Source organism: Schistocerca gregaria, chromosome 10 (assembly GCF_023897955.1).
Source record: "Schistocerca gregaria isolate iqSchGreg1 chromosome 10, iqSchGreg1.2, whole genome shotgun sequence".
Lineage (NCBI taxonomy): Eukaryota > Metazoa > Arthropoda > Insecta > Orthoptera > Acrididae > Schistocerca > Schistocerca gregaria.
The window spans coordinates 124,927,897-124,943,203 of record NC_064929.1 but is presented as its reverse complement, the minus strand read 5'-3'; the positions used below and the strand labels follow the sequence as shown (position 1 = coordinate 124,943,203).

Below are 15,307 nucleotides of genomic sequence, written 5' to 3'. Positions count from 1 at the left end.
TTTATTTTAGACAGGAGCTTGTTGAACATCTTGCCACCAGAATGGAGAACTCCATTCCAAACCCTGGACAAAGAAGCAAAGTCTACATCAAAATTATTCTCAAGTCTTGTATTGTCTCTGTGTATATCACAGTTTTGCAGAGATTGATTTTTTATTATCAGCAACAAAAACTATTAAGGACTAAATGTATTGGAAAGCAAGTGTAACAAATCCAGGATCCTTAAAAACCTGAAAAATGTAGAATTATCTACTTTGCTTAATATTCTTAATGTTCACTTGTGCCCAATAAACACTTTGTTTACTTGAGGTGCACAGGCATAGAATGTTAATTTAGCAAGTTACGGGAATATAATTACCTATATAAAATTGAAAATTCAAATCAGAAACCAGAGAAAACTTTTAAAATTGTAAAGAGACAAGGAAGGATAGCCAGTGCTTGCCTTTAAGTGGCACAGCTGCCGGTACTGTTGACAGAAACAGTTAAAACAGGAAGACAAAAAAAGAAAGAAAAAAACACTCCTAACTTTTGGAACAGTGTGTCCCTCCCTCACAGAGGATATGGGGATTTGGTTGGCGGATGGGCATCTCACTAGCATATGGCATTTGAAGGTCAATGCCCGGAAATCAGTTCACTAAATCAGTACTGGCACTAAACAATTCTCAAAAAAACCAAACAGATAAGATGATTTCAGAATGCTTTCATTAAAAAAAAAAAATATTCAGCTGCTTTTCGCATGCTTTGGGAAGTGAGTGTGTAGCATACATGAGTTGGCATCTTTTGATTTTTCTTCACTTGTACTCAAATTAAAAGATGTTACTTTTATTAATAAAATCATTGTTCAATATTTGTCAAGCAACATTTTCAGCTGGTAACAAAACATCGAATTTTAATGAAAGTAACAAAATGCTGTTGCTGCAGTTGGACTCGAACCTCCGACTTTACATTTGCTCAATCTCTACACTATGCACTCACCTACCGATGAATATGAAAATAAACTGGACATGATGATTACTTGCAAATCATCAAATTTTTGAAGGTGGTGTTCTTAAGTTTTTGTTGAAACATTGATCTTCAAATCTTACAAGTTGTGAATTGAGAGTGATCCAGATGTTATGTGATGGAAAGGGGAAGGTGGATAAAGAATTTTCAAATTTGATGCCAGGTTAAGAAGAAAAGCCGTTTAACGCAAGAATAATGTTGCATAAAAGGGAAACTTCATGACTAGCATAATGCAATCAGGCCAATGGAGCAATAAGAGTCCAGAGAGTATTGATATCTTAGGTTGTAAAAAATGACTTCATATGAAAGCATGTTCATAAAAACTAGTTATTTCATACTGAAATATTCATATTCTGCATATCTGAATTAATGTTGAAGCATTTTACCTAAAATTTTGTTACTCATTTTAATAATTTTTTAATGATGCACCAGTGATTGTTATTCTCAAAGACATAAAGTCTTTCGCTTATGTGTGATGCGACTGTTGTTGTGAACAGTCTTGGTGGGACTCTGGTTGTAAATGGAGATGGTGTGCTTTTGTAGAACTGCTGAAGACAGGTGTATTTCGTGTTACTAGCTCGGGGTATGAAATACTACTGAATATAATTATTTCAAAATTCAGAAACTTTATTTTATTTAATGATCTTTGGAAGCCACCCGAATATCGCACTCCTTTCAGCAGTTAATCTTCATACGCGAATAGGATCCACAGCCACCATCGTGCCCTACAGGAGACAACAAGAACACTGACAAAATAATCAGCTAAGAAATAACTTAGAATTTGAGACATGTGTGTGGCTTTCGAAGCAACTTACCTCAAAATAATGATCAATACTTAGTTTGAAGAATGATAATCAATCATTAAGCACTTAAGAAGTGCATTACACTAGACACGGTTATGTAGAATGTCAAAGTGTGTTACAGTAACACATTGGTTACCACATGGGCTATTGTATATGTACAAATTTATTGAAACAGTTACATAATTTCAGAATGAATATTTCACACTGGAGCAGAGTGCATCCATTTTGACATTTCCCGGAAGATTAAAACTGTATGGCACCCCTGGATTTGAACCCAGAAACTTGCCTTTTGAAGGCAGGGCTCTTTCACCTAGGTTGTGGGCATTCTATTTCTCCAGTATATCCTTTCTGTAAGTAGTGCTCAACCAGCTAGGTATGCAGGTGAACTTCTGTGAAGTTTGGTAGTTAGAGAAAGATGTGATGGTAAAAATAGTGCTATGAGAGGCAGGATGTGGGTCACTCCCGAATGAAAACTGCCTGAGAAAGGTGTGAACAGTCGGACTGGGTTGAGGTCTAGTGTAGGATATAGTTACAGGCTCTGCAGTAAATTTTGACAAGAGACAGTTTTCTCAGTTCTCATTCCTGACTGATTATTTCTGAAATTTTGGTCTGTAATGTCATGTACACTCGTATTCAGAATACAATATTAGAACAAAGAAAACACTAGCTTTGAGAAGTGAGATACACAGATACATACCCTGCGCTCCCGCTGTTCTCGTATTCTCCTGGCTAACGTCAGGAATGCTTCTTCGATGTTTATGTTCTGTTTGCATGAAACTTCAAAAAATGGCATGTCAAAGTTTTCAGCAATCTGAAAAAAAAATCAGAGGACTAAGTACTCATGTGTTTAGGTCTCAAAAACATAGTTAAGAGTTATTACATTATGACCAACACTGTAATACTACCTCTAGCTTTCGTAAGCAGATCTCCCTTCATTCAATCAAACAGGGGCAAAAGTTAGCGTAACCAAGCAAGTTGTGTTTAATCATTTGTTCACTCATTATGTTCCATAAATCCCAGCATGAATGAGACTTTAAAGGCTGTGAAAAGAGTCAAGTTATATTTTACCCACTAGAAGGAGTCACAGCTGACTGATGCTGTAAACTATTCAGTCACTTAGGACTAGTGATAAAACTGTTCAAACAGATGGTTATGGAAACTACTTCTAGATTATTAATGCATGTAAACCAGACACTTCAAAAAGAGTCACTCGTCTTCTTCATACATCACTCAGCTGTTTTAAATGTGAACATTTTAGATTACGTTTTATCATGAGTGTTATTGACATCAAATTAAACAACAACTTCACTGTTACCAGTCACTGTTTATTTATTTCCATGACACATTTCAAGGGTTTAAATCTCCATTATCAGGTGGATTTACAATTGTTAGTATGACATATGTGGGCGTTGTGTTACTTTGTATCACAAATTTAGGAGGAACTTATGGCACTGTGCAGTGGAGAAATAAAACACTATTTTGCAACAAGCTTGGCTTTTTATTTTTTGGAAAAACACCAAACATAGATCTAATGGTAAGAATAAAATAAGTAAAATAGAATACCTCCAATGGTCACAGGTTCCTTTCACAGCCATCTGCTATTCTTTATTCTAATGGTAAAGTCTAAAAAATATATACTGCCACCTGCCTGGTGTTCATCTGCGAATTTTATGTTTCCATGGGAGCTGTTGAATAACTGGATAAACTCACTGATGTCATCTTTTGTGCCATTGATTAAAATGATGGTATCATCTACATATCTGTAGTAGTAGGTGATATTTTTGAGGAGGTGATGATTGGAATTCAGCATTTTGTCTTCTAAATTATTTATAAATACTTCAGATAAATGCGTGTGAAATCTTATGGGACTCAACTGGTAAGGTCATCAGTCCCTAAGCTTACACACTACTTAACCTAAATCATCCTGAGGACAAACACACACACACACACACAGCCAAGGGAGGACTCAAACCTCCACCGGAACCAGCCACACAGCTCATGACTGTAGTGCCTTAGACCGCTTGGCCAATCTTATTTCAGATAACAATCTGGAAAGGCCTGAGTCCACTGCCCAGCCATCTGCTTGTTCATAGAGTTTACTGTTAAATTTTTATACCTGAAAGTTTCAAATTTTTATACCGCTTGAAATATTTATTTCAACACCTCAAAAAAAAGATCTTCAAAACTTATTTGCAATAATGTTGTTATGATGTATATTCTTTGTACTTTGTGATAATGTTTCTCGTTTGCTATATGATCCTTGCACCTAATAGTTTCCAGATGCCATCTTTGTTTACAAAATACAACAATATACATGTGACACATTACAACAGTGAAAGAAAACTGTGACCACTAGAGGCATTGTGTTTTTACTTAAATTTTTGCCATTAGATACACGTTTAGTTTTTATCAACAAAAAATTCTGAAACAGTGTTTCAATTCTTCCCTAGACAATGCCATAAGTTCCTCCAAAAATCATAATATGACACACACATATGGCATACTAACAAGTGTAAATCCACCTGATGAATGAGGTTTAAACTGTTTAAATGTATCATGGAGATAAATAAACAGTGACTCAGTTATTGTTTTTACCTGATACTTGTTACTAGACACAGAACATTGTTGCCTGTTTGTACAGGGTGAGACAGCTAAGACAGGCCATCCCAAATATATCCAGAATGAATAAATAAATACAGAGGGGTCCAAAAACATGTATCCACTGTTTAAAAGGCCATAACTGGCAAACTAATTGACAGAGTTGTCTCATCTTTGGTAGTGTAATACACTCCTGGAAATTGAAATAAGAACACCGTGTATTCATTGTCCCAGGAAGGGGAAACTTTATTGACACATTCCTGGGGTCAGATACATCACACGATCACACTGACAGAACCACAGGCACATAGACACAGGCAACAGAGCATGCACAATGTCGGCACTAGTACAGTGTATATCCACCTTTCGCAGCAATGCAGGCTGCTATTCTCCCATGGAGATGATCGTAGAGATGCTGGATGTTGTCCTGTGGAACGGCTTGCCATGCCATTTCCACCTGGCGCCTCAGTTGGACCAGCGTTCGTGCTGGACGTGCAGACCGCGTGAGACGATGCTTCATCCAGTCCCAAACATGCTCAATGGGGGACAGATCCGGAGATCTTGCTGGCCAGGGTAGTTGACTTACACCTTCTAGAGCATGTTGGGAGGCACGGGATACATGCGGACATGCATTGTCCTGTTGGAACAGCAAGTTCCCTTGCCGGTCTAGGAATGGTAGAACGATGGGTTCGATGACAGTTTGGATGTACCGTGCACTATTCAGTGTCCCCTCGATGATCACCAGAGGTGTACGGCCAGTGTAGGAGATCGCTCCCCACCCCATGATGCCGGGTGTTGGCTCTGTGTGCCTCGGTCGTATGCAGTCCTGATTGTGGCGCTCACCTGCACGGCACCAGACACGCATACGACCATCATTGGCACCAAGGCAGAAACGACTCTCATCGCTGAAGACGACACGTCTCCATTCGTTCCTCCATTCACGCCTGTCGTGACACCACTGGAGGCGGGCTGCACGAAGTTGGGGCGTGAGCGGAAGACGGCCTAACGGTGTGCGGGACCGTAGCCCAGCTTCATGGAGACGGTTGCGAATGGTCCTTGCCGATACCCCAGGAGCAACAGTATCCCTAATTTGCTGGGAAGTGGCGGTGCGGTCCCCTACGGCACTGTGTAGGATCCTACGGTCTTGGCGTGCATCCGTGCGTCGCTGCGGTCCGGTCCCAGGTCGACGGGCACGTGCACCTTCCGCCGACCACTGGCGACAACATCGATGTACTGTGGAGACCTCACGCCCCACGTGTTGAGCAATTCGGCGGTACATCCACCCGGCCTCCCGCATGCCCACTATACGCCCTCGCTCAATGTCCGTCAACTGCACATACGGTTCACGTCCACGCTGTCACGTCATTCTACCAGTGTTAAAGACTGCGATGGAGCTCCGTATGCCACGGCAAACTGGCTGACACTGACGGCGGCGGTGCACAAATGCTGCGCAGCTAGCGCCATTCGACGGCCAACACCGCGGTTCCTGGTGTGTCCGCTGTGCCGTGCGTGTGATGATTGCTTGTACAGCCCTTTCGCAGTGTCCAGAGCAAGTATGGTGGGTTTGACACACCGGTGTCAATGTGTTCTTTTTTCCATTTCCAGGAGTGTAGTTTGTAGTTCTGGCAATCGCCACACAAGTGTTGTATTGCACTGTTTTGTTTTGTCAGATGACAATCACCAGATAGTCAGTGTTTTGTTCTTAGTTGCACCTAGTCACTCGAGTAAACATGGCTGGTGCAATGCTTACATTCAATGAAAGGAAGTCAGTATTGAAGTGGTATTTTAACTACGAAAACATTAATGAGGTTCGATAGCAATGGCGAAATGTGTATCACACAGAGCCACTGACACGTTCAACGACTCATCGCATTCGAGACAAATTTGAAGCTGAAGGCTGTGTTAAAGATACACACAAACAATGATCTGGATGACTCATAACAGTAACAAGCCCAGCTAACTCCCGTTGTGTGCTAAAACAATTCACTCGCTCACCACAGAAGTCTATGAGACAATGTGCCCGTGAAACTGGAGTGAGTTGCTCAAGTGTTCGGCGAATTTTGAAGACAGCGAAGTGGAAGTGCTACATCCCACGATTGCTGTACTCAATGAACGAGGACGATCCAGATCATACAATGGAGTACTGCAAGTGGTTTACTAACATGGTGTGCAATGATGAAGAGGTTGCAGAGGTGATTGTGTGGTCTGATTAGGCACAGTTCAAACTCAATGGTACAGTGAATTGCCACAATAGCATCTACTGGGCCGCCGAAAATCCAAATGTCCATGTAGACAAAGCCATGAATTTGCCACGAGTAAATGTCTGGTGTGGGTTGTCTTACCGGGGCTCGATTGGGCCATTTTTCTTTGATGGCACAGTTACCGGTGAGGTGTACCTTCAGAAGCTTCAGACATCCATTTTATCTGCCATCCGAGACTTGTATGGAGATGGAAGAGTTTACTTTCAATAAGATGCTGCCCCAGCCTATTACCAAACTCGTGTTAGGGTGTATCTTGTAGAGTTGCTGTGGAGTATCCATGACATTCCCCAGACCTAACTCTTCTGGACTTTTACCTGTGGGGGAACACTAAAGGACGTCGTTTATCGACAAAAGCCATGCACATTGGATGAACTTCGAGAATCCATCATACAGTCATGTGCAAATATCCAACTGAACATGTTGCAGTCAGTAGTTTGTGCTGCAGTTCAGCGGCATCATTTGTGTGTGGATGTTAATGGTGACCATTTCGAACACCTACAGTGATGAAACTTCCTGGCAGATTAAAACTGTGTGCCAGACCGAGACTCGAACTCGGGACCTTTGCCTTTTGCAGGCAAGTGCTCTACCATCTACCCATGCACGACTCACATCCTGTCCCCACAGCTTTACTTCTGCCAGTATCTTGTCCCCTACCTTCTCGTATCCCGAGTTCGAGTGTTGGTCCAGCACACATTTTTAATCTGCCAGGAAGTTTCATATCAGCGCACACCCCACTGCACAGTGAAAATCTCATTCTGGACCTATGGTGATATCTTTAAGTTGGACTTTAAGCTACACTTTCACCAAAAATGAGACAACTCCATCAATTAGTTTGCAAGTTATGGACTTTTAAACAGTGGATACATTTTTGTATATTGAGGTGCATTTTTCACCAAGTTATAGTGGACATTATAGTGTATTTGCTGATGTCTGCAATCAGTTTTTATCGTTTATAGTCAGCAAATTGCAACACTGACTTTGCTTTTTTTCCCAATAGAAGTATATACTTTTTTTCTGTGGCATATTTTCAAGAAGCTCCTAGAAAAACTTCAGTGACAGAAAATGTACAGGGCTCAATCAAATAGTATTGAGATAACAGTTCTGCAAATAATTGTTCCCCATCAGGAGAAAACATTCCACAAACTTCTGGCCTATTTTGCCAAATATAAGCAAACAGGTAACTCAGGTATGGTTTGCATGTTTACTATCATAGCTGTCATACCAAGTGCTCAAACTGTTGAGCTTGAGTGTCGCTATACACTATAAAATGATTCTGCAGAAACAACACTGCACACCGAAGTTCATCTCGAATTAATGGCGGCACATAACTGTGTTAAAAGGCATAAAATGCTCTCCAAATGTTCTCCTAAGAGAGTTAGTTATTACATATCCAATGGAAGGGACTTCCATCGTGTTGCTACCACCCTGATTGCCTTATATCCAGTGGGATGTCTTCCAATAACTGCAGCAGTAGCGTATCTTAGGAACTTGAGTGTATTTAGATTTCCATCAATAAAACAGACACCAATGATGCTGGTCTTGAAAAATATGCACAAAATACCAATAGAAAAAAACTGTCACTTTTGCACACTTCTTTGAGTCGGCGTGGATTTTCAGCTGATGACTCATGCACACTGTGAAGATTGGCTTGCCTGTGGTTGGTAAATGATGTATCTTCCTTAAACAAAATTTTGCATGGATGTATTGCATCTCTTTGCACTTTCACAGATAACAATTGGAGAGTTGCAACAATTTTGAAATTCTGCTGCTAAAATGTTAGTATCATTCACTTCATTAGATTCTCTTCTTTTTCCTAGGTGCATTATATTCTCCACATTTAGAGTTTCTAGCACTTTTTTTTACAATGTTTGCAAAAACAGATCATGAGTGCTTGAAATGACCTGGGTGCTCTTCAGCATACAATGACACTGGTGCTCTAATAGTTTGGCAACATTCACTCTAAATAGTACCCATTTTTTCTACTGCCATATACATTATGAACGTCTCAATTGCTTAACAAGCAAGTTATCTGATTGTTACAACAGCAGAATACTGATGGGCTTCAAGTGCACAGGTAAACACAAGAACCTTACATGAGTTATGTGCTTGCTCACATTTGGTATGGCATGGAGGAAGTACATGGAACCTCTTCTCCTGATGGAGGTACAGGGTCTGTCTGCATCACTGTTATCCTTATACTATTCAGTCAAATCCCATACATGTTATGTAGCTGAAGTTATCCTAGAAGCTTCTTTTCAATGCCACAGAAAATAAATATATACTTCCACAAGAAAAAACCAAGTTGATATCATAATTTAGTGACTATAAAAGATAAAAATTACTTTCAAATGTCAGGAAATTCACCATATTATCTACTATCACTTGTTGAAAACCACACCTCAATAAATTTATTCATTCTATACATATTTGGGGTCAGCTGTCTTAGCTGCCTAACACTGTATATTAGAAATGTCGAAAACTTATGTAATGTGAACATCAGTGCCAACTGTAATTTACATCCTGATATACAGCTAGCCAACTGTGACAGCTGGTAAATGAAATATCTTATCCAAAAACCAAATAGGTGTAAGGAAAGCACACTTCAAGTGAAGTACGTGATACACTGTAATTTTTATATGTTGTTAAATATTTCTGATTTCATTTCATTTCTCCACATACATAATAATATTAACCATCATTGGAAGTAATTTAATCTGAAGACGAAGTTCATCCTCTCACTTCTAATGCAAAATTATAAATCTGTACTGACTGAAATTTAGTGTAAACATGTTTCTCTTCAATTGATTCAATAGTTTTAAAGCCAGGAAGACAATAATTCGTTCAAGCAATGCAGCTTTTTGTACAAAATATGTATAGTTTTCAGATAGAAGTAACTGCAAAACATCATAATTGTTATAATAAACTATTTAAAATGCAAAGATTTCAAAGGTTCACAATCAACAATCTTTAGTACATTTTTAAAGATATATTAAAGTGTCAACTGATGGTATGTTGATATTGCAATGTCAGTAAATGGTGGTAACAAACTGATTTATTTTTTTCACAATTTGCATTTTTTATATTATTTTTAAAAATAAAATATTGCAAAATTTTATATGGGAAAGTTTATTTTTAACAAAAATGCTTCTCTGCAGTGTCATTTGTTTATGCAGTACATGCTGTCAAACTTAAAACTTTGTGTACATTATATTCCTCTTTGTACATAATGATAAATGAAAAACCGTAACAAATTAAAACTTAATGATAATTGTTCTTCATTTATATACAGACTGGTGCATGACCAAGGGCCTTTTTTTTATGGAGTTGCTAATGGCTGAAGTTGTCAGTCAGTAATATAGCAAATTTATAGCAACATTCGGATTGACAAAGGCAGTGTATATTTTCCATGTACATAATATATAAATACATATGTAATATATAAAATGGAAAAGTTTGCAAAAATCTTGGAAAGTCCTTGATAAATTTACTTCAAATTTTTACACATTACTCTAACAAACATTGTGACTGACATAGGCTATACATTTTTTTAAAACAACAATGTACAGGTTTTTCTGTTAAAACTGACCACAAGAAAGTTAACACTGTACTGTGTCGTGCCATGCTGTGAAAATGTACAGGTTACATTTTCTTTTCTATGGTCACTTTTGACTATGACAGTAAGGCATTTAAATCATTATACAAATTTTGTTACTGTACATATTTTTTTCCTTACATATAATTTTAAACAAAATTGTATGGACAACTATTTGCTGTTTTTTCTTCTTCTTCACAGTCAGTTTTAGCAGAAAACAGGTGTATTTATGGCTGCTCAACTTATGATTAGAATACTATTAACAAATCTGAATCATCAAAAACTTTGTAATCCTCTTGATTCACAGATTAAAACTATGTGAAATACTGTCACTAGTCTCACAAATCCAGTAACTGGAGAGGTATCTCTCACACCCCATACGCAACTGATCCCAACTGATTTACCCATTCATTTTAAGTGACTTCAATTCTCAATCAAGGTTTAGTTGGCAATAACTACAAACAACAGAGTGAGAGGGGTAAGAGATAGACAGACTGGGGGGGGGGGGGGCATATATACGAGGGCTGTTCAAAAAATACGATCTCTTTTCAAATGTACGCAATGTACATTCAATTTTCGATCTTTCTTTTTTTTTTTTGTTATGTTGGTACGCACATACCAAACCTATATTCACAGTTTCAAGTGTACAGCATACTTCATTTGTTTTTCACAGATAGAAAGGTTAGATGTGTTTTAGTATGTGTGGCAATTTTTGCTAATTATTAAAAAATGGAGCAAAGAATTTGCATCAAATTTTGTGTGAAAAATGGAATCAAGTACTCTAAAACACTTGAAAAGTTGACAATGTCATACTGTGAGGCTCTAGGTTTTAAAAAAATGCTTACAATTGGTACAAGCTCTTCCAAGATGGCCAAGAAAATGCCAATGACGAACCTCGCTCTGGACACCCCAGCACAAAAACAGATGGTAACATTGAAGCTGTGAAGAAAATCATTTTGGAGAACCATAAAATTACTGCAAGAGAAGTTGCTAAGGATGCTGGCATATCAGTCAGCTTGTGTCATGCAATTTTTTCAGATGTTTTGGGCATGAGACGTGGGTCAGCAAAGTTTGCTCCAAAACTTCTCAATTATGATAAGGAGCTCTTGAATGACGTCAGTGATGACCCTGATTTGCTGAAAAGGGTCATAACTGGTGACAAAACATGGGTTTACAGTTACGACATTCAAACCAAAGCTCAATTGTCCCAACAGAAGCAGGCCGGAGAGCCAATACCAAAAAAGTGCACCCAAAAAAAGCGCACCAAGTTTGATCAAATATGAAAATCTTGCTCATGGTTTTTTTCAATTACCATGGCATAGTGCATCATGAAGTTTTGCCTCGAGGTCATATGGTCAATAACGAGTATTACCTTGATGTTATGTGCTGTTTGTTAGAAACAATACACAAAATATCCCAATTTGTGGAAAAACAATTCATGGGTTTTGCATCATGACAATGCACTTGCTCATTCATTGTTGCTTGTGAGAGAGTTTTTGGTGAAAAACAACATGAAAATCATACCTCAGTGACCATAAGCACCAGATTTGGCCCCCTGTGACTTTTTCCTGTTCCCAAAACTGAAGAGATGAATGAAAGGATGAAGATTTTCAACGATTGAGGAAATAAAAACTCCATCACTGGAAGAACTCAAAGTTGTACCAAAAAGTGCTTATGAGAAGTGCTTCGAGATTTGGAAGAAGTGATTGGAACAAGGATTGTATCTGAGGGGGATTACTTTGAAAGGGACAACATGAATATTGATGACTATAAAATACTTTTTCATAAAAATATAAAGTCACCTTACTTTTTGAACACACTTTGTATTTAGCAATTGTGAAGCACTACTGGGTTCTCTAGGACTGTATATTATCTATTTTGCCCCATAGATCACTCCTATTTTCCTCAGAATTTCAAACAGAAGGCAGCATTTTACATTGTTGAACACTTTTTCAAAGTTGACCGATTCTATGAAAGTGTCTGGATTTTTCTTAAGTCGCGATTCCATTATTGGTCACAATGACAGAAATGCCTCTCTGCTCTCTTCACCTTTCCGAAAGCCAAAGAGACCGTCATCTAACAGATCATCAGTTTTCTTTTCCATTCTTATGTATACTATTCTTGTCAGTAACTAGGATGCACAGGCCATTAAGCTGATTGTCCAATGGTTCTAAGACTAATCTGCTCTCACTATCTTCGGAATTGTGTGAATGATATTTTTCCGAGGATGATACACCTCCAGACTCATACATTCTACACACTATCTTGAATAGTGGCTTAGTTGCCACTCCGCCTAATGTTTTTCAGAAATTCTGAATGAATGTTAGCTATGCCTTCTGCCTTATTTGATTGTAGGCTTGAAAAGCTGACCCTACTACTGGAACCGCTACGTCTTCTATAAGGACTACAGTTTCTTCATCAGTCACATCATCAGATAAGTGCTTACATTCATAGATGCCTTCAATGTATTCTCTGTATTCAAAGTAATCTTATTATTAACCACATGTATTATTAGGGACTAAATTTGTTGGCTTACTGGTGTAAGAACCCAAAGGTCATGAAGAGATTACAAACTTTACACAAAACTCTTAGTGCACAATTTACATACATACATATTGGTAATCACGAACTGTGAAGCTCATGTGCTGACGTTACAATATTCCTCCACAGATGGCAATCTTGTGCTCTCTTTCGATTTAGTTCTTGTGTACAGGTGCTCTGTCATTCATCCTCCAATAGCTTCCCTGATGTTCCAATTAGACGAACTCCATAAGATTTTCCCTTAAGCACCCTTCAGCCCAGCAAGTGTATAACGGTGTGTCCTGCCAGGCATATTCTCCACACTTTCATGTTCTGGAAGGTGTATAGTTGTTTCACCAAGCTGTGCAATTCCTGGTTCTCTCCCTGTCTCCAGGTGTTCTCTTGGTGGATTGGTCCAGGGATATTTCTCAAGATTTTCTCTTGACGATCGAAAGGCTTTTTTCGTCTTTATTGGCCGTGCTTAAAGTATCTGTTCCATACAACAATACATGTGCCATCACTCTTAACTGACAGATTTTATCTCCTTCAGAGTGAAGTAAGCTTTAGACAGATATATAATGGACTTAATAATTTCTTGTTTTAGGTTCTTATGCCTGTTTAAACAGATGCCAAGGTATTTAAAATTTTCCACTTTGGCTATGTTCCATATTCCAACCTGTAAATGGGCATTATTAGGGCTTCTCCAAATATTTTTATCATCTCAGTCTGCTCTCCATTAATCCTCTGTCCAATCTCACTGACATTCTTTGTTGATTTGAAGAACAACATTTTTGGACCAGACTGCATAACATTCCACGTGGGAAAAATATACATAAAAACAAAGATGCTGTAACTTACCAAGCGAGAAAGCATTGGTATGTTGATAGAGACAATTAAAAACACACAAACACACACACAAATTTCAAGCTTTCGCAACGCAAGGTTGCTTCAACAGGAAAGAGGTTCCTGATGAAGCAACCTTGGGTTGCGAAAGCTCGAAATTTGTGTATATTCACACTACTGGTTCCAGGTATTGCTCATTCTGTCTCTAGTAACACATTTGGCTACATTATCATTAATTTAAAATTCACATGCCATGCACAACTGTGAAATGCACAGTCATCAAACATCCTCATTTGCAATATTTCCTATGAAACACACTGTATACACAGACTCAATGAACTGTCAAATGTTCAATTTGTGATTTTTAAATTAATGATGATGATGTAGTCAATTATGTTACTAGAGGCACACTTGAGAATGGACAATGTTCAAAATCAGTAGAGTGAAAAATAAAAATAAAAATTATATTCAGTCTAGGAGAAAAATGTCACCCTACAAATTTATTGAGGCTGTGTAGCTCACACAGAAAATTGAATATTCTTTGCTATATTCGCTATGGTTTCTGCCATCTCTTCCTCTGACTCTGGTATGGCTGCAATGTCATCTGGATATCCCAATAACTGTGTTCTTCCATTTAGCTTCACCCTTTTGCCTTCTCTTTTCATTTCCCAAATTACTTTCTCGGGGACCAAATTAAAAAGCAATACTGAAATGGCACCACCTAGTCTCAAAACTCTTCTGATGTTGAATTCCTTGGATAGCTCCCCATGGTATTTCTCCTTCACTTTGGTCTCTGTTGTACACACCTCCTCCCAGTTAATTAACTTCCTTGGTACACCATGTATTCTATCATAAGCCTTTGACAAATCTACAAATGTTAGCAGGAACCTATGGTTGAATTCCCAGCACTAGTCCCAGAATTGTGTCACAGGAAAAATTTGATCCACAGTTGATCTTCCTGCCCAAAAACCAGCCAGATACACTCAAAAATAACTTCAGTGAAAGGCTTCAGCTTTTCATGAATTACACTCCTGGAAATGGAAAAAAGAACACATTGACACCGGTGTGTCAGACCCACCATACTTGCTCCGGACACTGCGAGAGGGCTGTACAAGCAATCATCACACGCACGGCACAGCGGACACACCAGGAACCGCGGTGATGGCCGTCGAATGGCGCTAGCTGCGCAGCATTTGTGCACCGCCGCCATCAGTGTCAGCCAGTTTGCCGTGGCATACGGAGCTCCATCGCAGTCTTTAACACTGGTAGCATGCCGTGACAGCGTGGACGTGAACTGTATGTGCAGTTGACGGACTTTGAGCGAGGGCGTATAGTGGGCATGCGGGAGGCCGGGTGGACGTACCGCTAAATTGCTCAACACGTGGGGCGTGAGGTCTCCACAGTACATCAATGTTGTCGCCAATGGTCGGTGGAAGGTGTACGTGCCCGTCGACCTGGGACCGGACCGCAGAGACGCATAGATGCACGCCAAGACCGTAGGATCCTACACAGTGCCGTAGGGGACCGCACCGCCACTTCCCAGCAAATTAGGGACACTGTTGCTCCAGGGGTATCGGCGAGGACCATTCGCAACCGTCCCCATGAAGCTGGGCTACGGTCCCGCACACCGTTAGGCCGTCTTCCGCTCACGCCCCAACATCGTGCAGACCGCCTCCAGTGGTGTCGCGAC

At 39.3% G+C, this 15,307-nt stretch overlaps 1 protein-coding gene across 1 annotated transcript in view; it reads right to left on the bottom strand.

The window, feature by feature from the left end:
* The window catches only part of LOC126293431 (ras-related protein Rab-8A), a 246,654-nt gene that overhangs the window by 20,553 nt on the left and 210,794 nt on the right, over positions 1–15,307 (bottom strand). Inside the window, exon 5 of the mRNA XM_049986656.1 lies at positions 2,501–2,614. Within this exon, the coding sequence (XP_049842613.1) occupies positions 2,501–2,614 (114 nt within the window). The remainder of the gene's footprint in view (positions 1–2,500; positions 2,615–15,307) is intronic.